The sequence below is a fragment of the Setaria italica genome, chromosome III (assembly GCF_000263155.2).
Source record: "Setaria italica strain Yugu1 chromosome III, Setaria_italica_v2.0, whole genome shotgun sequence".
Taxonomy (NCBI): Eukaryota; Viridiplantae; Streptophyta; class Magnoliopsida; order Poales; family Poaceae; genus Setaria; species Setaria italica.
The window spans coordinates 12,513,097-12,535,725 of record NC_028452.1 but is presented as its reverse complement, the minus strand read 5'-3'; the positions used below and the strand labels follow the sequence as shown (position 1 = coordinate 12,535,725).

General features: G+C 50.6%; 3 protein-coding genes across 3 annotated transcripts; 1 reads left to right on the top strand and 2 right to left on the bottom strand.

Annotated features, from left to right (window-relative positions):
* Positions 1 to 391: 391 nt before the first annotated feature.
* LOC101753895 (enoyl-CoA delta isomerase 2, peroxisomal) lies at positions 392 to 3,311 on the bottom strand. The gene is made up of 2 exons (XM_004961365.3): positions 2,490 to 3,311; positions 392 to 611 (listed from the first exon to the last, which is right to left on the bottom strand). Exon 1 carries the CDS (start codon positions 3,234 to 3,236, stop codon positions 2,508 to 2,510), a length of 729 nt encoding a protein of 242 aa, XP_004961422.1. The 5' UTR covers positions 3,237 to 3,311; the 3' UTR covers positions 392 to 611; positions 2,490 to 2,507.
* A 1,213-nt stretch (positions 3,312 to 4,524) lies between these two features.
* LOC101753482 (ER lumen protein-retaining receptor A) lies at positions 4,525 to 7,720 on the bottom strand. The gene is made up of 6 exons (XM_004961364.3): positions 7,492 to 7,720; positions 7,145 to 7,410; positions 6,018 to 6,133; positions 5,211 to 5,284; positions 5,061 to 5,124; positions 4,525 to 4,970 (listed from the first exon to the last, which is right to left on the bottom strand). The coding sequence occupies exons 1-6, from the start codon at positions 7,580 to 7,582 to the stop codon at positions 4,934 to 4,936; spliced, it is 648 nt and encodes a 215-aa protein (XP_004961421.1). The 5' UTR covers positions 7,583 to 7,720; the 3' UTR covers positions 4,525 to 4,933.
* Positions 7,721 to 9,311: 1,591 nt separating this feature from the next.
* Positions 9,312 to 11,686, top strand: LOC101752803 (ubiquitin domain-containing protein 2). The gene is made up of 4 exons (XM_004961363.3): positions 9,312 to 9,493; positions 10,583 to 10,705; positions 11,239 to 11,358; positions 11,450 to 11,686. Exons 1-4 carry the CDS (start codon positions 9,436 to 9,438, stop codon positions 11,512 to 11,514), a joined length of 366 nt encoding a protein of 121 aa, XP_004961420.1. The 5' UTR covers positions 9,312 to 9,435; the 3' UTR covers positions 11,515 to 11,686.
* The last annotated feature ends 10,943 nt before the right edge of the window (positions 11,687 to 22,629 follow it).

The following is a 22,629-nucleotide window of genomic DNA, read 5'->3' as shown; positions in this document are numbered from 1 at the left end:
CTGTTGTAACCCTGACGATATAGCGACAGGCTCGCAGTGGGGAGGCGGTAATGATGCCGGGACCCAGAGCGACCGGAGTTGCGGTATTGAGAAGAAGCGCTCGTAGTCATGCCTCAAGGATGTAGGCTTCGACCGAACCTCGTCAACAAAGATCGTGTCTCCGTTGTCGTCTGTGATCGTGCAAGTTCATCTCGGTAGATCCAATCGACACTTCTGTTGGTGGAGATTAGCGGACCGTGAGAACTGACTTTCTGTCGTGAAAATTTTCCAGTCAACCAAAGCTGGAAAGGAGGTGATCCAGGCGGGCTGCGCCCACGAGAGCTGACCCTTAAAGATAACCCCGCCACGGAAGCATTTGCGACGTAAGTTCTAAACTTCCAACGTCCTAGGATAAAGAAATAACGTGGCATCAGGCACAACATTTGAACATTAACTTTATTTTAATACTATACATAGCAGACACATTGAAACTTTTCAAACAAGGTGGGGAGAGGAGCCTAAATTTATTCCCAGCTACCAAGCAAGCAACCTCATAAGTTATACATAGCGTCAATGGTTGGGCGACGCACAATACAGAACGTGGAAGGGACCTCCGTGCTTCCACAGAAACCCTGCAAAAAGAAGGAAGAAAAATAAGTGCTGGCTCAGAAAGACAGAAACTCGAAAAGAGTTTGTTTGTAAGATTTCCAAACCGGGCAGATATGGGAGTCATAATTGCCTATTTCAAATCAAAAAGCAGAACCATGGACAAAGCTGGAAGGTAGTTCGAGTTTTGGCGGCACCTTTTGTAACAACATGATTTGTGAACGTAAATAAGCTATGATTAAAAATTCATAATTGAGCACAAGAAAGTGGATTCTGGATCGTACAATGATGTAAACTGCAGATAAGTTATAGGAGACGATGAACGTGAGGGTATTTTGGTACAAAATAAACGACGCTAACTTCAGTGAGGAATGAAGCCATGAGGGTGAATATAGTGGTTTTGAATGGAAAGATTTTGAAAGTGTAATGGTATTATTGCATACCAGCTCTTGATTGGTGGTATAGATGCAAATTTCCCTAAAAAATCAATAAGGTTGCAAATGCAAGTACCAAAGGCTTGGTATCATGCTTATGGATCTGGCTCATAGGATAGCAATTCATATGCTAAACTACTCAACAGACAAACATCTTAAGTGAACAAGTTGAAGGTTGTAGCTAAGACCATGATGAAAAGGCACGATCAAATGCTCCCCCTTTTTTAGTTTTTAACTGCCAAAACAGTAGTTAGACCCACTTCACATGAACTTCATAGCTGTGTATTTGAATTGACCGTTGGATCAACTTTGTACAGATAGAGCTAGTTGCCTGATTCACATCAGACGATTAGCAACATTCGCTAAGCTTGGCTCCAGCTGACTCCCACTAAAATTCAAGCTTCTCTCGAGGACTAGAACTACACTCAAACTAGGTAGATTTTTTATCTGAAGTATGGTGAGACTAAAATACTAACCGGTTAGGTCCATCACAGTTATACAATCAACCAAACAAGCAGAAATTAAACTGAATGTTTCTCATGTTGCATTATTGAGAAGTGCATAGTCAAATAAGATGAGAACATCTACTTTGTGATGCAAATTGCAGGCCGCCTTCAAATAAAATTCACAATAGAGAATATGGGCAGCTTCATGAAGATTTTATGGCCCATTAATTCAGTATCATGATAACAAATTTAGCTGTATCACGTTCGCAAATATGTAATTGAAAATACTGACAAGTATCAATAGCTAAACCACTTAATCTCTAAGTTTATCACACTAGTAGTTATTCAGACTCGATGGATCTTTCGTCTTCCTTAAGGGATCGATCTCACTAAGAAGCAGCCACGAGTCCAGAACAGCAAAAAAAAATGATAGATCACACAATGAATCAAAGCCTTCTTAGAGCCCAACTTGACAAATCAATTCTCATACTATCTGCACATACAAACAATTTCAAAAATCTAAAAGGCACGAACAGTAAATAGTCATTTCTCCATTTTTTGTGTCTAAACCCACCACCGTTTGCACATATCTACAGCTGGTTAATCCAAATAGGGCCTGTTCGCTTCAGCTTATAAGCCGGCTGAAAAGCTGAAACGGCTGATTTGTTGTGAGAGGAAAATAATATTTGGTAGCTGATAAGCCGGCTGAACAATATCCACAACATCTGCTAAGCTTAGATGAAATGTGACCAAATTCAAGCTGCCCTGAAGGATCACAACTGCAGCTGAAACTAAGCAGATGTTTACTACAATTCAACAACATCATCCAAACTATGGGGTATACTGAATTGATTTGGGTACAGGTACAGCACAGTCAGGTTATCAGTGAAACCAGCACAGATCAAACCGGCCGGGTTTTTTTCATCTAACCTTATTGATTTGACAATGCTCAGCAACAGAGCCACCAAGCTTATAGGGAAGTCAAAAGACTCCACATCAGAGATGCAGAGTTGCGAACACTGACCTCACGCGAATCACGACGTCAGAGCTTGGAGGCGAAGTGCTTCCTCTTCTCCTCATCGCTCTCCTCGACGATTCCAACTGACCTGCAGGCCTCAGGGTACATGGACATCCTTATGGAGGCGTACACGCCCCCGTCCCACTTCCTCGCCGCGAGCTGCTCGGCGAACTTGAAGGCCTCCGCCGCCGTCTCGGCCGCGGAGGGGTAGACGGCGTCCACGATGCCCATCTCCTTGCCCTCCGCGGCCCTGACCTTCTTGCCCCGGAGCACGACGTCGCGGAGCGCGTTAGCGGCGGTGATCTTGGCGCGGAGCACGGCGACGAAGTAGGGCGGGAGCGGGAGGCCGATGTCGACCTCGCTCATGTAGAGCACCCCGCGGTCCCCGCGCATGATGCGGTAGTCGTGGCAGAGCGCGAGGAGGAACCCGCCGGCGGAGGCGTGCCCCGTGACGGCGGCGACCGTGGGCATGGGGAGTGCGAGGAGGTCGGCGGCGAGCGGGCGGAGCGCGGCGACGAGCTCCCCGAGGCGCGCGCGGGAGGAACCCGCCCACCCGATGTCGAGCCCGTTGGAGAAGAAGCGGCCCTCGCCGACGGTGACGAGCGCGGCGCCGGGCCCCGCCTCGGCCGCGGCCGCCGCCGCGGAGGCGACGGCGGAGCGGAGGGAGGAGATGAGGGCGTGGCCCAGGCGGTGCTCGCCGTCGCCCGTGAGGGTGAGGACGAAGACGCGGCCGCGCTGCTCCAGGGTGCACATCGTGCCCGGCGGATTGGGGGGTTGGGGGCGCTCGCCTCTCTCTCGTCTCGGGGTTGGTGTGGACTAGAGCGCTGGTGGCGTGTGGTTTTAAAAACAGCAGCCGAGAAGGATGAAGCCCGGAGTAACAGAGCAACCGACGAATTAGCGCACGATTTTTTTTTATTTTTCTTTGATACACTACAAGGTGAAATTAGCGCACGACTTTCTTGGCCCATCCGACGAATGAACCTCGATGAAATCGATTGGAAGGCAAACAAGTCGCAGCTCACAAGGCAGGCAGATTGGTCGTAGTGGCAGCATAGCAGGCAGACGTAACAACGGGAGGCGGTGTTTGGATACAGTCCCTAAACTTTAGATACTAATTAGAAATATTAAACATAATCTAATTACAAAACTAATTGCATAGATGGAGTCTAATTCGCGAGACGAATCTATTAAACCTAATTAGTTCATGATTTGATAATGTAGTGTTACAGTAACCATTTGCTAATGATGGATTAATTAGTCTTAATAAATTCGTCTCGCGAATTAAACTCCATCTGTGCAATTAATTTTTTAATTCGTCTCGCGAATTAAACTCCATCTGTGCAATTAATTTTTTAATTAGCTCATGTTAAGTCCTTCTGATTAGCATCCGAACATCCAATATGATTATGCTAAAGTTTAGCACCTGGTATCAAATATCCCCTCAATTTGCTGAACGGATCGATGCTTCTGATTACGGGAACTAAGCTGAAAATGGATGACGGAAGAGGCAAAGAGTTGTGCCGCCATGGCCATGTTCACTCAAACGTTCGGGCATCGGAGTTGACGCGATGAACATCGCAGCCAAATGATTCTGATTCAGCCATGATTTGGCAGCTGGCCCCTGACCACAAAAACGTTGCGGTCCAGGAGGATCTTCTAAGGTGTGCAAATACAGACAAGTAGATAAAATTCAGCAGAAAAAACGTGCATCCAGATTCAGTAAGACGTGCGATGTGATGTGTGGTACCTATACACCTCCATGTTTTCTCAGACCATGTCCTTGCATAGTTGAGACTGGCAGTGAGCTCCGATCCAGATCAAAGCAATTGCAGTTCTTCTCAAATGGTATCTTCCAACGTATTGGCAAAATGGCAAGTAGATAACTTCAGCAGATAACCGCGCGTCAAAATTTCGTAATATCTCATAAGTTGAGCAACAGCGTCCGATCACGCAACTTGCATTACTGCCTTATGTAAGGACGGAGGTAGTTATCAATGAAAAGAGAGCAATCGAATCAGTAGATCAGCCAAGTAAACGTACATCACACTGAAGCGAGCTGACTGTCCAGACAGCAATTTCTGGCACCGCAAATCACCAGAAAATGCATGAAGTTCACAACATATTGGTTTTATACAAAAACTGGCATGAGGACTGGAATTATGTATTTTGTTTACGGCAAGTGAAACGGGGCGAGCAAACAACAGACCAACTGAATTGTATGTGATTTTTCATAGCGAAGGTAGCAGGTACAAAAAGGACTAGTCTACTTCTGTGCAGCAGCAACTGTTAGCTTCCGAATTCTATAGACTTTGCCATGGGAAACACAAATATCAATTCTCGCAGGCAAGATCCAGGTATGGTATCAATTGCAACTGCTCACTTCATTACCAAGTCTCCCTGCTCATATAATCAACTAATTTCTAGAACACTTGAGTCACGTCAAGTCATGCTCAAGCAGGCAACTCGAGCTTCACATTGTTCTTCCAACTGCAACGATCAACATTGAATTGTCAAATATTCAATGGCCAAGGAATTGAATTAATGATATGTGACAATTCACAATAGCATTCAGTTTACCTTAAGAAATAGTAGTAAAAGAAATCTGCATACAGAGCTGTTTGCACCAAACCCGCAAGCCAAGCTGAAAGAGATAGACCATTAGTGGACAACAGTTCTGAAAAAAATATGTGAAATAAAACACTATACCATAGAAAAGTGACCACTTACGGATCCATCTGCTGTGGTGACCCTCCGTGAAATAACGGTAAATCCAGTTTAGAATGTAGAATGCACGGTAGGCCCTGAGAAAACCAGTAATGTAATTATGAAGAGACAAAGTAGCTAGAGAACTGAAAAGCGTGAAGAAGATTTAATCTTCTAAAGAATTCGTTCCTTGTCGCATGATGCAATATGATATATTATAAAATGTCTCCTGGAAAGAAGAATATGCTAAACTGCACATCGACTACAAATGACAGCCCAAGAATAATTCAAATATGGTAAAAAAAAGAAACAAAATAATGATTGCATATAACGCATGCCTAAAAAGTTAAGCTCAGAAGTCCTAGCTTAAAGGTTAAGATTACTGTCCAAACTCCAAAACTATTCTGCACTTACTACTTATGCCACACTGACAGAGCAGCACTGACCAACACTATCCCTTCCTCTGAAATATGAACTCCAAAGAGCACACAACTGTCCATTTCTATATTTCTATAGGCAGCAGTCGGACCATATCTTTACATCAAGAAAGTCAGGAGTGCCATTTAACTGTTAATTCCGTGTCATGCTATGGAAACATATCTAAAGAAAATATATAAACTTTTCTATATGCAATTGTCTGTAATTATTCTATTCGCAAAACCTTGTGCCACTTATTGCAGATATGTATAACTATTAAATGCTGATATATTTCACAACTACAATCAGACAGAGTTCAATGTGGCGTGAGCTGTAAGTTCATTTGTCTTTTCGTTGTTATGCAGTGTGTTCAGAAAATAGCAAATTGCCTATAGAGAGTAAAAAAGATCATACCCAAGGAAGAAAACATATTGTCCAGTCAAGTTATCCACATTTCTGCTTCTCTGGAGTAACACCAACTGCGGGAGAATTGCCACTGCCTCCAAATAGATTGAAAATGCCCAGCATATCTGCAATGGAGCAGTATTTTAGCCTTTTAGGATACTCCGTCAATGTATTTTTGGAATGATCAGTAGCATTTCAGCGTATGCAATAACTTAAGACATTTACAGGATTCTAATGTGTTGTCATTTAACTTACATTTTAGTAGTTAATAATCCCAGCAAAGATAATAGGGAAAGATATTTTGCTCAAAACAGGCAGCTCCAAATAAAGAAGACACAAAACAATGTAACCATACAAAATTTATAGAAGTGTGTAAGATGCTGATCAATGTACCTGGGTGTGAACAGAGCAAAGAACTGTAAGTTGAATAAATTATAAGTGTAACTTCAAAAAGTTGGACATTGTTCAGTTGCTCTTCCCTTTACAATTTTACATTCTAGGGTTGCAATACCCTTCCGCAAACTAATTGTCAAGTTTTTTACTTTAACATAGATACTATATTAAATGGATTAACATGCCGAATCACAAGATGAATCTGAAAATTTGACCATCAGCAAATAACATCAAGTCACATTCACATACAATCTCTCAGCTGACTGCTAGGCGTTATACAACTATGACAGATTGCCTTTGACTAGCATGAAAGTAAGAAACCAGATATGGTCCTATTTGATGGGTCATCAAACTGCCAAATTTAACTGTTGATGTGGTTCCACCAGACAAACTCGGTAATTTGGCTGTGGAACTATCAGGCAATCAGACATCACTAGCAAACAGTTTGTCAAATATGCTAGTTGCAGTTGTTTAATACTCTGCTCTTAAATATATTAAGTTTAGGACAAGCAAAATGAACTAGTTTGCTTGTCTTAAACGAACAGAGGTAGTGGCTTCTACAGTTCTAGTAACAAAATCGTGCACAAATTAACTATTATATTTCTTTTTTTATCAGAAGATATCATTCAAAGCACACAGATTTAACATGACTTAAATCAAGGACCCGTAATAACAGTGTGACACCATAAATTCAACAATGCAATGAGTAATCCAGGACAGATCAGATAGAGGGAAGACATCACCTCCCGGATGGTGAACCGCTCGTTGAATATCAGCGCGAACAGGAATGCGACGGCGATGAGCACCACATGGCGGAAGGTGTCCTGCTCCTTGTCGTACGTTCGCCGCACCTGCGGGTGGCGGCGCATGCACCACACGATCGCCGCCGAGCTGGTGATGAACACCACCTTCATCACCGAGTTGTAGAGCGAGATGTAGTCCGTGAAGAGGTCCAGGTACCTCGCCACGAACACCAACATGTACAGCTCCTGCGTCTTCCTCGACACCCCTGAGCGAAGGCGCCCAGATCCGTCAGCGGCGAAACTCCCCCCAAACGGGAGGCCGAAACCCTAGCGCAGCTACGGCTTACCTGAGCAGGACTTGGTGGCGTAGATCTTGAGGAGGAGGACGAGGACCGAGAAGAGGTGGGTCATGTCCCCGAGAAACCGGAAGGCGTTCATGGCTGCGGCGGCGGCGGCGGCGGCGACGGCGCCGGCGGCGCAGCGGCTAGGGTTTGGGGTTTAGAACAACGAACTCCAGATGCGCAGGGAAATGGCGGAGAGGAGGTGGGCAGGAGACGCCAGGCCAGGAAGAAACGGGAAGGGAGGGGGTGCCAGCGTCGTGGGCCGGTGTGGACAGAGCCTATGCGGTGGGGACCACACTGCAGTGACTGCTGGGCCGGTGGAGTTGGTGCAGGAAGAGAGGTCGGGGAAGGCGCGGGCGACGCGTGGACCTCGATGGGGATCCGCTGCGGGTCCCACGCGTCAGTTACACATGGCGAGGCGTGGTGGCGCCGTGAAGTTGGTGTAGGGTGGGCAGTGGGCTACGTGGGGCAGCGAGCAGAGGTGACGTGGCCGTGCACCTCACCTGCGCGGTGACGTCACCTCGCCGACTTTTTTCCTTCCTGGTTTGCACTTTGCCTAGGCTTAGCCCTGGGCAAATTTTACTCAGAACCGAAAACCACCGAGCCGATTTACCGAGAATCGAAATCTCGGTTCCTTATTCGGTTCTCATTTTCTAGGAACCAAACTTTGTTCGGTTAATTCGGTTCCTCCCCTCGGTTAACCGAACTTATCGAGGAATCGAGGACCAATAAGACCCACTAAGTGCGTAACCCTAGCTTCCAACTCCTCAGACTCACCCACTGGCGTCGCCCCTCCCTCCCAGCTCCTCAGCCTCACCCGCACCGTCCCTCCCTCTCGGCCGGCGCCGCCGCATCCCTCCCTCTCTCCCTCCCGGGCGGCGTTGCCCCCTCACAGTCCCATCCCTCTCCCCGTCGCCTTCCCACCCACGGCACATCCCCGGCGGCCGGCGCGTCCCCAGCCGTGGCAAAGCAGTGGCGGCCGACGAGTCCCCACTCGCGGGTCGCGGTGCATCCCCCGCAGCGGGCTAGTGGTGGCCAGAGGGTCCCCAGCTGGCAGCCGCGGCGCATCCCCAGCCCTGTGTCCTCCCGTGGCGTCCCCCTGTGTCCTCCCGTGGCGCCCTCCTGCGTCCTCCGGTGACCGGCGCGCCCTCCTGGAGACCCGGAGTCCCGACGCCCCCTTGCGACCTCCCGCAGCGCCGCATCCCCGCCCGGAGTCCGGCGTACCCTCCCGAGTTCCGGCGCGGCGGTACCACTGCGTCGCTGATTTTTTGAAAGTCGGAGTTGGTCTTCGGTTCAGAACTAACCGAAACCGAACTTCGTCGGTACCGATTTTTTGGAAGAACGTACCGACTTTCCTAGGAACCGAAGAACCAAGGAATTGGTTCGGTTCAGTTCGGTTCGGTAATATCGAATGCCCAGACCTACTAGGCTCTCACATGCCGCTAATGCGCTTCGCGTCTCCTGCTCCCTCCTTGGAAAAAGCATTTTTAACGCGCTATCCATGTTCAGCTCTCTGTTTTGATTCTCCATGTTGGTAAAATATTCCTCTTTATATTCTCACTCTCCAAATCTTAATAGCTAGCTCTAAAAATATACACTCTCTATCCACTCCAACAGCCTCTCCATTTCACACTATAACAGCCTTTCCATTTTTCACTCTCCATTCTAGCAGTTACTACGCTTGGGACTTACACTTTGGCAACGCAAATTGACTTACCAAAGGCCTCCTAAATTTTCGCAAGTGCGAAGGTAAGTTTGTCCAGTTAGATGGGATGAAGAGCCAGATAACAACTATGTTGGACCACAATTTTCTTACTAACTCCTAAATTTTAGCTTGGTTGGCAACTCCCCTGGAGTTGCTCTTCTGCCGCTCTCTGCCTTGCCCCTCCACCCGCCCCTCCCGCCGCGAGATCCGGCTCCGCTCGCAGAAGCTTCTCGAACGCCCGTTCCATGAGCGTCAGATCGGCCGTCGCCATGGGCTGCGCTGGATCCACTCCCAAAGTCGATGGTAACTTCTTGGTGCTTGCCCTTTTGATTGATGGTCTTTGATTGTGGATTGTTCAGTACTATGATCGATTTGAGTTGTTCTAGGCGCAGTCGCTAGGAGTTGGATTAAATCGTTTGTTCTTTACTCTTCTGGTTCTTGATCAAGCGACGCTAAATCCCATAGCTTTGAGACATCAATTTACTGGTCTTTCAAAAAATGAATTCAGTAGCAGAAGTGTTGATCGACAGGAAATCTAGCAAATTGTCTCTGGTGGATTACTGGATTACTGCAACTGTTGATTCTCATCGATGCAATTGTCCAAATCTGGTAAGGCTATCAGTATAGTGGAGTACTAGTGGAAACTCTTGCATCACGGAGGTAGTATTTAGTTAGTGGAGGGGTAAGTCGATAACATTATCATGTTCAAAAGGGCATCTGAAGTGATGGTTATATTCTCTAGCAGGACAAAAGCTATTCTGTTTGTACCTAATAAAAGCAAAGATGAGATTTTGAGAGAAAAGAAGTGATGGTTTATTCTCATCGTAAGACGAAAGAACTTTTTTATGGATTGTGCAAATTTGCATTTTCGATTGCTAGTGCCTTATCTCCTTCCAAGCGTCTTTATTAAGTGTCACATTTCAGAAAAGAGGTACTATTCTCTGCAAGTACTTGCGCTCGCATTTCGAAACTTACAGAATAATTTTCGCTATTGTGATGCCTCCTAACTTTCGCATCAGATATGTGCGTTCAAATGGTAACTTTGGTCACAGTCTACATACAGAGAATTTAATGAAGACTAATTTTTCCCTTTTCTTTTCCTGTTCTGCAAATAGCCATTCATTCATAATCTGGCTTGTATAATTGTGAAGAAAATTGTGTCCCGAGTTGGTCTTGCAGTCAACAAAAGAAAAATTAATTCCTTCAGTTACCAACAGTTCCTGAATCTAGATTTCTTTCCGATTATGCTTTATATTCTAGCATGGTAGCACCATGATATCTTGATAGGTTATATGGGAAAGTTCTCTCATTTGAGGTTATTAGCAATATTTATTCTTTTACATGATAAACTATCCAATAAATGAACGCTAAAGCATTTTTTCATGAATATAGAGAACAGTAAGAAGCTGAAAAAGCCCAAGGCTTGGAAGCACACTCAGCCAATTACACCAGCACAACTGAAACAGATGCGTGATGAATTCTGGGACACGGCTCCGCATTATGGTGGCCAAAAAGGTATGTTTAAAACTGTTTAGACATAGTTGAACGGAACTGATTCTTCTGTTGACTTTGTGCTGCATGATTCTTGCAACTTGATTTCTTTTAACTAGTCTCTAGTTATTGGTTTTTTCTATCTTGTTTTTCGATGTTTACATGATAACTGGCTGATGTTTGGTTCGACCTATCCAATTATTATCCTTAAAACTCTGGACTCTAGTTGTTCAACGCAAGCTTAATTCTTCAGCAGAAATAATACCGAGCCCTTATTTAATTTTGTGGTGCTGGCTTCATATCAAATAAGGACCCAGCCTTACTGGGAATTTGACTTGATTGCTTGGTTTCTATCAGGTTATCTTTGTGGTTAACCTTTAGTTCAGTTGGACCAAAAAATAATGCTTTGTTTGTGCGATGATCAGTTCTTCAGAAGTTGTTGACACTGACCAAATTCAAACTCATTGTGCAATCATTGGCTAAAGTTTGGAAGCCATACTTTTCAGTTTTACTATGAAAGGGCACTTTAATTAATATGTTATTGCTTCTTTGTCCAGAGATTTGGGATGCTCTTAAAGTTGCTGCAGAATCTGATTTAGCCCTTGCACAAACCATAGTGGACAGTGCTGGGATCATCGTTTCAAATCCTGACATGACGCTTTGCTACGACGAGAGAGGTGAGCATGCCATAATTCCCAAATTCTTGATTTTTCTCTTTCTTCACGAGTTGTTCAAGACCAATATTGGAACCGATAACTCTTGCCGCAGGTGCCAAGTACGAGCTGCCGAAGTATGTTTTGAGCGAGCCAACAAATTTGATCCGCCAAGGTTGAACGTTCATTTGGTCGCTGATTCTCGATTGTAACTTTCGGAGACAATGAACCTCCTTTTAGCACTGTATAGTAATCTTATTGGTCACGTTGTAGACCTGCCACTGAAATCGCTTATACATGGCAGTGCTGACTTTGCTGCATATATACAACAGCTCCATCAGTTGCACTTGAAGGGAAAACTGCACCCCGTGCCTGTTACGAAATGGCAGTCATTGTATCTGCATTTCTGCATCCAAGCTGCCGTTGCGTGTGTTGAAAATGAACAAGCCCAGCTGTTCCGAAGCCGCGGCGAAACGCCGTCTAAAAGAAGTCGTGAAAATACCTGGCAAGAACAACAGTGACAGGAAGCTGCCAAAGGAAGCAAGCTGGCAGGATAAGATCATGCCAAAGAAGTTAGCTAATCATGGACGCGTATGATAAGCTGGCAGGATAAGCCTGGGCTTAGCTTCTTAGAATCAATCCCGCCAGCATGGTAGTGTCGGATCTGAGATTTGATCGGCAGGGCAGGGACGGACCTGCCGAACTGGCGTGGTAATAATAACTGGTAAGCGAGCAGAAGAACTGGAGGCTCGTGCGATATGATAACATAACACTGAACTGGTGTTACGTCTCCAGAACTCACTCTGTGAACTGTGACAGTAGGGTTTGTCAAGTCAGGGGCCCACTAAAAGAGTTGTTGGATTTACCGATGAGGTACAGGTACTGTTCGATGTTCGATGATAAAATAGACGGTTCCTGAATTTTACTTTAAGGTCTCAACTTTCGGATAGGCTGATTTAGTCTCTCAACTTTTAGATAGGCCGATTTACTCTCAACTTTTATTTTTTATCAAACTTATCCTCATACTGATGTGGTGTTTCATATTAGCATCAAACTAATGTGAAAAATCCTTTTTGTCCTTAGCTCCTTCCACTTGCTACTTTCCAACTGCACATTTGCAACTTGGCCGCATGTCACCGAGCAAAGCGACACAAGCAAGGTTATAGCAGTAAGCCTAGCAGCTAGCACCATCGTTTTTCGTATCAGCCCTTGTTTAGTTCACCCCCAACTCCCAACTTTGGCACTATGCAAAAAGAAGATTCTCCATCACATCAAACTTGCGATACATGCATGAAGTACTAAATGTAGACGAAATTAAAAACTAATTGCACAGTTTTGCTGTACTTTGCGAGACGAATCTTTTGAGCCTAATTAGTCAATGTTTGGATAATAATTCACAAATACAAACGAAACGCTACAGTGTGCTACAGTGCTGTAACAGTAATTTAGCACCTCCAAACTTTGGCAACTAAACAAGATCTTAGATCGAAACAAGCAAGCGGCTAGCTAGCTACTATGTCATGTGGTTCTAGATCTTCTACAGCAGCCTGTGTGTGAAGAGTGAACTGGGATTATTGAGCTACTAGCTCGAGAGTCGAGTGCGCTAGAGCAGGAAAATGGTGGTGGAAAGGCTGCTGCCTGCTGGTTTGCACATGTAAGTCATACATGATGAATTACATACAACGACGAAGAATAGTGCGTTGTCTCGATGGGTGAGTTCTTTAATTATAGGTCAATGTCAATGAGCAGCAATAATTGTGATCGGTTCAAATGAGCAAGCGTTGTCTCGTTAGTATTGTCCCTGTGGTTAGTTGATCGAAAGACAATTACCTTTGCACTGCCGGTGAATATTGAGGTGGTGCAAACAAAAAAAAGGTAAAAAAGATTTTTCGCATCAGTTTCATGTCAATAACTAGTGTCATATCGGACAAATTTAACAAAAACGAAATTTGAGGGATTAAATTAGTCTATTTGAAAGTTGAGGATGAACTTGACCCTCAAAGCAAAATAGAGGGACCAAATCGGCTATTTTACCAAGTTCAAACTGAACAGTAGTAGCTATGGCATTTTCTCTCTGCCTTTAAGAGTGAAGCTCAAGCGCTTTGTTCCTTTCCGCGCCCTGCAATCTTGTTGGGGGAAGTATTAACGACACTCCCGACCCCTCGTTGGCATAATTCCGCCTCGCCCGACCCGCGGTCCTAGGGTCGGAAGCGCCCGACCCCTCGCCGCAAGACTCCGCCTCGCCCGACCCCGGGCGTAGCGGGTCGGACTCATCCGGGCCCACAAGATAAGTATCCGCCTCGGGCGCAGATCGGCGGACGAGGGCCCGGATCTCGTGGGCTCCCCACTAATCTTGCCATAAATGCACCGCAGCTCTGGCGCGCAGAAAGGCGCCCGCGCCTCTCGACGTGACCCGCCACAAGTACCCGAGCAGAACACTGTAGCCACGACCACACAGGCTACAGTGGCCGCGGAACCCCCTGATTCGCCATAGGGCACTCATGACATGCGCCGCCCAGCACAGGAGAAAGCTCCGCCCGTTCTCGCGCCCCGCCTATCCGGCGATAGGGACGCTACGTCCGTGTCCCGCGGGCCGCCAGCAGGACAACAGGGGTTAGCCGTCTCTCCTAACGTGCACAGTTGCCACGACCAAACACCATCATCACACTTGGCGGCAGCGGTCGCCAGGAAGATCGTCGCCAGGATCCAAAGACGGCCGCCCTCCTCCGGTGGACGCGTTGATAGGAGCCGAAGGCCGGAGCAGGAGGTGGCGACCCGGGGACTTGGTCCTTCTCCTTGTACTTTACTTCACTTAGCTTATCTCTTTACTTCTCCTCACACCTAGCTCATCTGTAACCTTGAGCTCTCACTACGCTATAAAAGGAGAACCGGGGGCCCTAAGACAGGAGGACTCTCAAGCCAACAGAACCCACACACTCGCCTCTAGAGCATCAGTGCACACCCAAGAGACTTGGGACCGGCTCCCTCTCTCGCCTGTTTGTAACCCCTACTACAGACCTTGCGTGAGTAACACGAGCAACTCCTCATACTGGACGTAGGGCTTTCCTTGCCCGAACCAGTCTAACCCCGTGTCCTCTCACGCCACCATCCGAAGCCTTACGCGCATAAAAGAAATTTACTAGCCGTAGTGTGGCGGATCCACCTCGGATTAGCCTGATTAAGGTACGGTTAAGTCGCCTAATATGCGACACTCATGCCTTAGTCAAGTTAACACGAAGTGCCGTTAGATTTCATCCGATTTGACCACTTAACAGGACCGAATTAGCAAACTCACACGAAGGTGAGCGGTTCCAGAGAATACAGCAGGTCCACCAAAGATTAACAAGTTGATACACACTTGGTTGCAAATCAGAGTTTAACAAGTTCTGAAAGAAAACAACAGAAGGTAAAACGAGCGGAAGCTACTTCGCCGGGGTCGGACGTCCTTGGTGAGGCCAGCCAAGACATCAGTGATCCCCTTCCTCGACGTCCGAGGAGGGATCCCACTCGACCGTCCAACCCGGAGGGAGCTGGGGCGGCCAAGTGCCAACAGGAACAAGCTCGGGAGTGGCGACTTCACCTGAAAAGAAAGCCACAAACAAGGCTGAGCTGCTAAGCTCAACAAGACTTAACCGACCGGTGGTAAACTACTTCACCACAACTAGACATGCAAGGCTCTCTGGCCGAGGGGCTGGTTTGCCAAAAGCGCTACAGTGGGTCCTTGCTTTCAAGTTTTAGCTCAAGTTCTAAGTTCATTAACCGGTCTATGTTGGCAACTTACTCTAAACAACCATAGTTTTTCAACAACAAAGTATAGAACAAGCATCAGGTTCATAGCATCATCATGTTCTATCTTTTTACTCAGTGTAGCATAGCGATCAAGCAATCTCATACTGTGAGAGGCAGACGAATCGATTCGAGTTTCTTAACCATGCATGGCGAACCTAATCTCACGACATCCGCGCACCACAACGGTCGCTTCCTGTGTCGGCCGTCCCCATCAATTCTCAGGCGCGTCTCAGGTCCAAACTTCCCTTGGCATGCAATGCTTCACAGTCCCGGTCTCTACCGTACTATGACCGCACTTGCACCCACATGATGCACCATGGGAACCTTGTTCCAGGGACAGCAGGGGTATAAGTCACGCCCTAGTTCAATCAGGTACTAGGCTTCCCTATCCCATACTAGGTATGAGATTAGTACCTTCAAACACTTGATCACGAACACCAACACTTTTCGACCTTAGTAACTTCATATAGATAGACAGGGCAATCCACCGACCACCAAAAGGATTCAACATGCCCTGCCCCGTCCATCGTCCTTATAGTTGTAACCAGAAGAAGAACAACCAACTCCTATAACTCGCGAGTGACAGGAAATCACTCGACTTTTACCGAGCCCTATTAAGCAATGCCACTACTCGGACTCATCGGCTAGTGTTCAGATCAAGGGAAACCAAGTCATGCATCTATGGTTTCACACAATTCCTGCACTTAAATGCACATACAACAAGGAAGGCATGTGTAAGTTTAGAGAAAACGGGTTCATGCTCCGGGGCTTGCCTTCAAGCGGAGGGGAGGGAAACTGGTCCTCAAAGGGCTCAGCTACAGCTCCCGCGGTCGGCGGCTCAGCTACTGCTCCGTCTTCTTGCACCGGGTGCAGTTCGTAGATGCCGTCGGCGAGATTCAACTCTACACGAATGCAAATGCAAGAGTTAGCACTTAGACGGTTATTTCAACAGCAACACTTGCAAGCTTTTAGCCCAGAAACTGGTAGCAAAAGCTACGGAAAAAGTGTGGAGGTTCAAGCTTCAGTGGATAGAGAACAAGACCAAGGGTCGGACAAACAGAGGGGTCGGATGAGACAGAAAAGGGGTCGGACGAATAGTGGGGTCGGACGAGACGGAAAAGGGGTCGGACGAACAGAGGGGCCGGACGAGACGGAAAAGGGGTCGGACGAACAGAGGGGTCGGACGAGACGGAAAAGGGGTCGGGCGAACAGAGGGGTCGGTAGCTTACCTTCAGTTTATAGGTGAAGCTTTGGGATCGGGAAGGAGCGGGCTTGGGTAGCGGCGAAGTCCGGCGGTACTCCGGTGGCGGCGGTGCTTCTTGCGGACAGCAAGCAAGCTCCAGCACATCGCGGAGGAGCAAGCGGCTGGGTGGATTGGGGAAGGTGGTGTTGAGTGGAGAGGAGAGTTCCTCAGGAACTTAAGCGGCAGCGCTCGAGCACGAAACAGAGGAGCAAGGAGGGAAGGCAGCGATGGCGAAAGGGACTCCGGCGAAGCTCTGGCATTCCCTTTTATAGCTGCGCGGAAGAGTGAGAGGGTTGGAGCGGCGTGAAGACCGGGAAGAAACGATGGAGTGCGTTGCCGGGGCGGCGATTGAGCAGCGGTGTGGCGGAGCAGGACTTCAGGGATGACACCGTCGGTCATTGGGCACTAGCGACAGGGTGGCGCAGGCGCGGTTTTGCCGGTGGTTGAGATTTGGCGAAGGCGGGCGTCGTCGTGCGGTGGATCTGATGGAAGTGACCAGGGAAATGGCGCTAGAAGCGAGGTTGCTCAGGTGAGAAGACAGGCGGCTGCGGCTGCGCAGGCGAGCGCAAAGCAATAGACTGTCGGGGCGCTGTTCTGACAAGGCGGGAAAGGGACTGTCGCGGCCGGGGTCTGGATTGGCGACGGAGGAATCGTCGCGTAGCGCAGTCTGGGCAGCGCGACTGTGGAAGGGCGGCGGAAAAGGCGGGAGGCATCGGGCTCTACAGCCGGGGGTCCGGCGGGGTGATGATGGGCGCGGGCGGTGAGGCGCTGCAGAAAGGGTTGCAGAGGGCTTCCGCTGCGATTGGGGAAGGGGGCGCGGATATCCATCCGGTCGCGGCCGGCGACGGGGCGGAGCGGCGTGGGTCGGAAGAGTTGAGCCATGCGGCGGGGAAACTCTGAAGCGGGCATGCTACTCGAGTGCGTCTGCCGCGGGAGATCTGTGGAAAAGATTTTTTGTGGGTCCACCGGTCAGTCTCGGTTGGTCCACTGCTCAGATTGAAGGGAGGCGTTGTGGGAAGACTTAGAAGGATCCGGCGGGGTGAGTTGGGGTCGACGGGGTCGGGACTGGGGGAAAACGGAGAGGGGTCGGATCTCAGGGGTCGTAACCGGGGCTGGAGGTTGAGTACTTAAACTCGGAAAAGCTGAGATGGGGATTAGGGACTCGGATTAAGATTAACTCATGAGATTTGGGGTCGGTCGTCACACGTAGTCTTGATCCACAAATCTTGACAACGGCAGTTGGCGCGCCAGGTAGGGGACATTTGCGCGTACATCATCAGCTTCAGATGGCCAGCCATGACGCCAGCTTCGCTCCGGGCTCCCTCGTCTGCTTTGGGAACTTGGAATTCCTCGCCACGGGGGAGGGGATCGAGCTGATCCCTCTCCTTGTCTTGCCCGCTCGCCCCCGTCATCTCTGGCTCCACCGCCGGGATAGTGGCGAGCGGCTGGGCGCGCGCCACCAGGCCCCCTTCGGAGAAGTGGCCCTTCGGTCTGCGCAATGCCGCGGCGACCTACGATCGCCTTCTGGCACGATCCATGACCGTGCCGCCCGCGAGCAACGAGCTCGTGGGCGTTGTGAGGACAACCTCCGACGTTGGCTCCAGCAACAGGAGACACCACCCCTCGCGAGAGTGCTGCATGGCTGACGCGCACTCCGAGGGATCCAACGATGACCCCCACCGCGCGCCGCAGCTACGACTAGGGCCCTCGCTAGGGCCCCGATGCGGCCACGACAGCCGGCGGCTCGTGCGGCGCCCCACCAGGAGGTTGAGTGCCCCCGCAACGAAGGCGGGGCACGACAACGAGCGCGCAATGTCCAGCAGCGCATTTGCGTGGATGAAGATCGTCCCCAGCTCTTTGCCCGCGCCAATCAGAATATCATCGCAGCGGCGACCCTGCTCCGACGACTCCCTGAGCCAGCGACGCCCGAGGAGCGTCAGGCGCACCAGGAGGTGCGCAACTTGCTCGAGTGCGCCGCCGTTCAGCAGGTGGAGAGCTCCGCATCCCGGCGATGCTGGCACAACGCTAGCAGGGCAGCGCCCACCGCACCTCCCGAGAGGCGGGGGGAGTCTGTCCACCAACCTTCCCCCAAAGCGAACTAGGCAGCGCCTGCTCGACGGACCCCGCCACCAGCAGGAGGCGGAGCTCAGTCCGTTCACCGGCGCGTCGGCCCCGTCCGTGACGCCCACGACACTCTGGACGCGTGGAGGCGCTCCCGCACGAACAAAGAAGAGGGAGTAGACCGCGGCTATCACGTCCACCATGGTGGCCGCTACGACAGCGAAGAAGATCGCAGCTTGAGCCCCGACCTAGCGGGGCCCAGGGCCTTCTCCGCACGCATCCTAAACGCGCCATTCATGGCGCGCTTCAGGCAGCCTACGAATGTGGCCAAGTACTCCGGCGAGACGAACCCTGGGCTGTGGCTCAGCGACTACCGGCTTGCATGTCAGGCCGGTGGGGCGGACGATGACCTGTTCATCATCCGCAATCTCCCGCTCTTTCTGGCCGACTCAGCACGAGCCTGGCTGGAACACATCCCCTCGGGTCACATCTGTAACTGGAACAACCTGAAGGAGATTTTCGTGGGGAACTTCCAGGGCACCTACATGTGCCCTGGCAATTCGTGGGACCTCCAGAGCTGCCGCCAGGGGTCAGACGAGTCCCTCCGGGATTACATCCGACGTTTCTCTAGGAAGCGCACCAAGCTCTCCAATATCGCAGACGCCGACGTCATAGGTGCTTTCCTGGCAGGAACTTCCTGCCGGCCCCTTGTCCACGAGCTGGGACACAGGGGCTCCCGGACCACGGAGGAGCTCCTCAACATCGCCACCAGCTTTGCCTCAGGCGAAGAAGCCATCGGGGCAATCTTCGACCGCTCCAAGGGCAAGGCAAAGCGGGAGGAGGACGCCGACGAGGGCACCTCCAACCAGCAACAGAAGAAGAAGAATAAGCAGCGGCGCGAGGCTCCCCTCGTGGCCGTTGTTGAACGCAAGCGGGGATAGCCGCCCCCAGAGGGCACCCCCGGTTTCTTCGACAAGCTGCTCAAGGGACCGTGCCCGAACCACGAGTTCCCTGCGAAGCACGCCTACAAAGACTGCAACCTCATGAAGAGGTATTTTGTAGGCAACCCAGTGAAGGGCGACCGGAGATGGAAGCCCGACGAGGAGAAGAAGGACGGCGAGGAGAAGGAAGGTGGCTTTCCCAAGGTGGATGGCTGCTTCATGATCTTCAGTGGGCCGATGGCTTACGACTCCAAGCGCCGCCGGAAGCTGGAGTGCCACGAGGTCTACGCGGCTGAGCCTACTATACTAGCCTTCCTTGACTGGTTGGGATCCGCCATCACCTTCGACTGATCTGACCACCCGGGGCGCGTCCTGCAGCCAGGACGCTACCCGCTTGTCGTCGACGCCGTCGTCGGCACGACGCGCCTCACCAAGGTGCTCATGGACGGAGGCAGCGGCCTCAACATCCTCTATGCCGAGACTCTCGATGCCATGGGGTTCGACCGCTCCCGCCTCCGCCCCAGCGTGGCGCCGTTCCACGGCATCGTGCCGGGGAAACAGGCGATGCCTCTCGGGTAGATCGACCTACCCGTCACTTTCGGGACTCCTTCCAACTACAGGAAGGAGATCCTCACCTTCAAGGTGGTGGGTTTCCGTGGAACCTACCACGCCATCTTGGGGCGGCCATGCTACGCCAAGTTCAAGGCTATCCCCAACTACACCTACCTCAAGCTCAAGCTGCCGGGACCCAACGGGGTCATCACCGTCGCCACGTCTTTCCAGAAGGCATACGAGTGCGATGTAGAATGCTGCGAATACGCCGCAACCATCACCTGCACGGAGGATCCTGCGGTCCAGCTCGTGGAGAGCGCGAGGACCAGCCCGATTCCAAGCAATCTGCCACCTCCTTCGAAGCCACCGAAGGTGTCAAGGAGGTCCCCCTCGACCCCAGCAGCTCCGACGGCCAAACCGTACGGATAGGCGCTACCCTATCTCCCAAATAGGAAAGCGCGCTCGTCGACTTCCTCCGCGCGAACAGCGATGTTTTCACGTGGAAACCCTCGGACATGCCCGGCATTCCGAGAGAAGTCACCGAGCACTCCTTGAACATCAAGGCCGGTTCCAAACCAGTGAAGCAAGGCTTGCGTCGCTTCGACGAGGAGAGGCGCAAGGCCATCGGCGAGGAGCTCCAGAAGCTATTGGCGGCCGGATTCATCAAGGAAGTGTACCACCCTGAGTGGCTAGCTAATCCTGTTCTTGTACGAAAAAAGAATGGGAAATGGAGGATGTGTGTTGATTACACCAGTCTCAACAAGGCGTGGCCAAAGGATCCGTTTCCTTTGCCACGTATAGATCAGATAGTCGACTCAACCGCTGGGTGCGAAACCCTTAGCTTCCTTGACGCATATTCCGGCTACCATCAAATCACGATGAAAGAGTCAGACCAGCTCACGACCTCTTTCATCACCCCTTTCGGCCCCTTTTGCTACGTTAAGATGCCTTTCGGCCTCAAAAACACGGGGGCTACGTTCTAACAATGCATGCTTAAGTGTTTCGGGGACCTCATCGGGCGAACCGTTGAGGCTTACATCAATGACATCGTAGTCAAGTCCAAGAAGGACAACCAGCTCATCCCCGACCTCGAACTAGCCTTCGAAAGGCTGAGAGACAAGCGCATCAAGCTCAACCCTGAAAAGTGCATTTTTGGGGTTCCGAGGTGTATGCTACTAGGTTTCATCATCTCCGTGCGAGGCATCGAAGCCAATCCAGAGAAAATAGCGGCCATCAGCGACATGGGGCCGATTCAAAACATAAAGGGAGTTCAGAGCGTCACGGGATGTTTGGCGGCCCTGATCCGCTTCATCTCGCGCCTCGGCGAACGGGGGCTCCCTCTCTACCGACTCCTGAAGAAGACCAACCGCTTCGAGTGGACCGCCGAGGCCCAGGAGGCGCTTGACTGGCTCAAGAACCTCCTGACGAAGGCCCCGATCCTAGTCCCGCCAACCGACGGGGAGCCACTCCCGCTCTACATCGTGGTGACCACCCAGGTGGTTAGTGCGGCTCTGGTGGTGGAGCGAGAAGAGGAGGGACACGCCCTCAAGGTGCAGCGCCCGGTGTACTTCGTCAGCGAGGTCTTATCTGAGTCTAAGGCGTGCTACCCGTAGATCCAGAAGCTCATCTACGCCGTCCTTATCACGAAGAGGAAGCTGCGCCACTACTTCACCTCCCATTCCGTGACGGTTGTCTCGTCATTTCCTCTTGGTGAAGTGATCCGGAATCAAGACGCCACGGGACGGATCGCGAAGTGGGCACTTGAGCTCATGGACCAGGGCATCACCTACGCCTCCCGCACGGCCATCAAATCCCAAGTGCTCGCCGACTTTGTTGCAGAGTGGACGGAGATCCAGACGCCATCGGCGCCGGAGAAGCAGGAGTACTGGATGATGTACTTCGATGGGTCGTTGATGAAGGCTCACGCCGGAGCGGGTCTAGTCTTCGTCTCTCCTCTCGGCGTGCGCATGAGGTACATGATCCACCTCCACTTTCCTTCATCTAACAATGTTGCTGAATACGAGGCTCTCCTCAACGGGCTTCGTATCACCATCGAGCTGGGCATCCGACAGCTGGACATCCGAGGCAACTCTCAGCTAGTCGTCAAACAAGTCATGAAGGAGTGGAGCTGCCACGACCCCAAGATGGTGGCTTACTGCAACGAAGTCCGCAAGCTCGAAGACAAGTTCGATAGACTAGAGCTCAACCACGTCGCAAGGTGTTTCAACGAGGCAGCTGTCGAACTGGCGAAGGCGGCATCCGGCCGAAAGCTCATCCCTGACGGCATCTTCGTCAGTGACGAGTACAAGCCCTCGATCCATTACAAGGAGCCGGGAAGGGTCGGCAACGCGCCACCTGCCCCGGACTCGAGCGCCGACCCGGGAGAGGTCGGCAATGCGCCACCTGTCTCGGACTGGAACGCCGACCCTGGAAAGGTCGGCGACTCTCCATCTGGCCTGGACCCGGAAGCCGATCCCTCTGACCCCGAGGTCATGGAGATCAATGCAATATCGACAGAGGGGCCTGACCCCCCACCTGACTGGAGAGCCTCGTACCTCGACTACCTCATCCGCGAGACGCTCCTGACAAACCAGATGGAGGCACGCAGGATTGCACGTCGCGCCAAATCATTGGTCATCATCGATCAGGAGCTCTACAAGCGGAGCCACACCAGCATCCTCCAGCACTGCATCCCGATTGAGCAGGGAA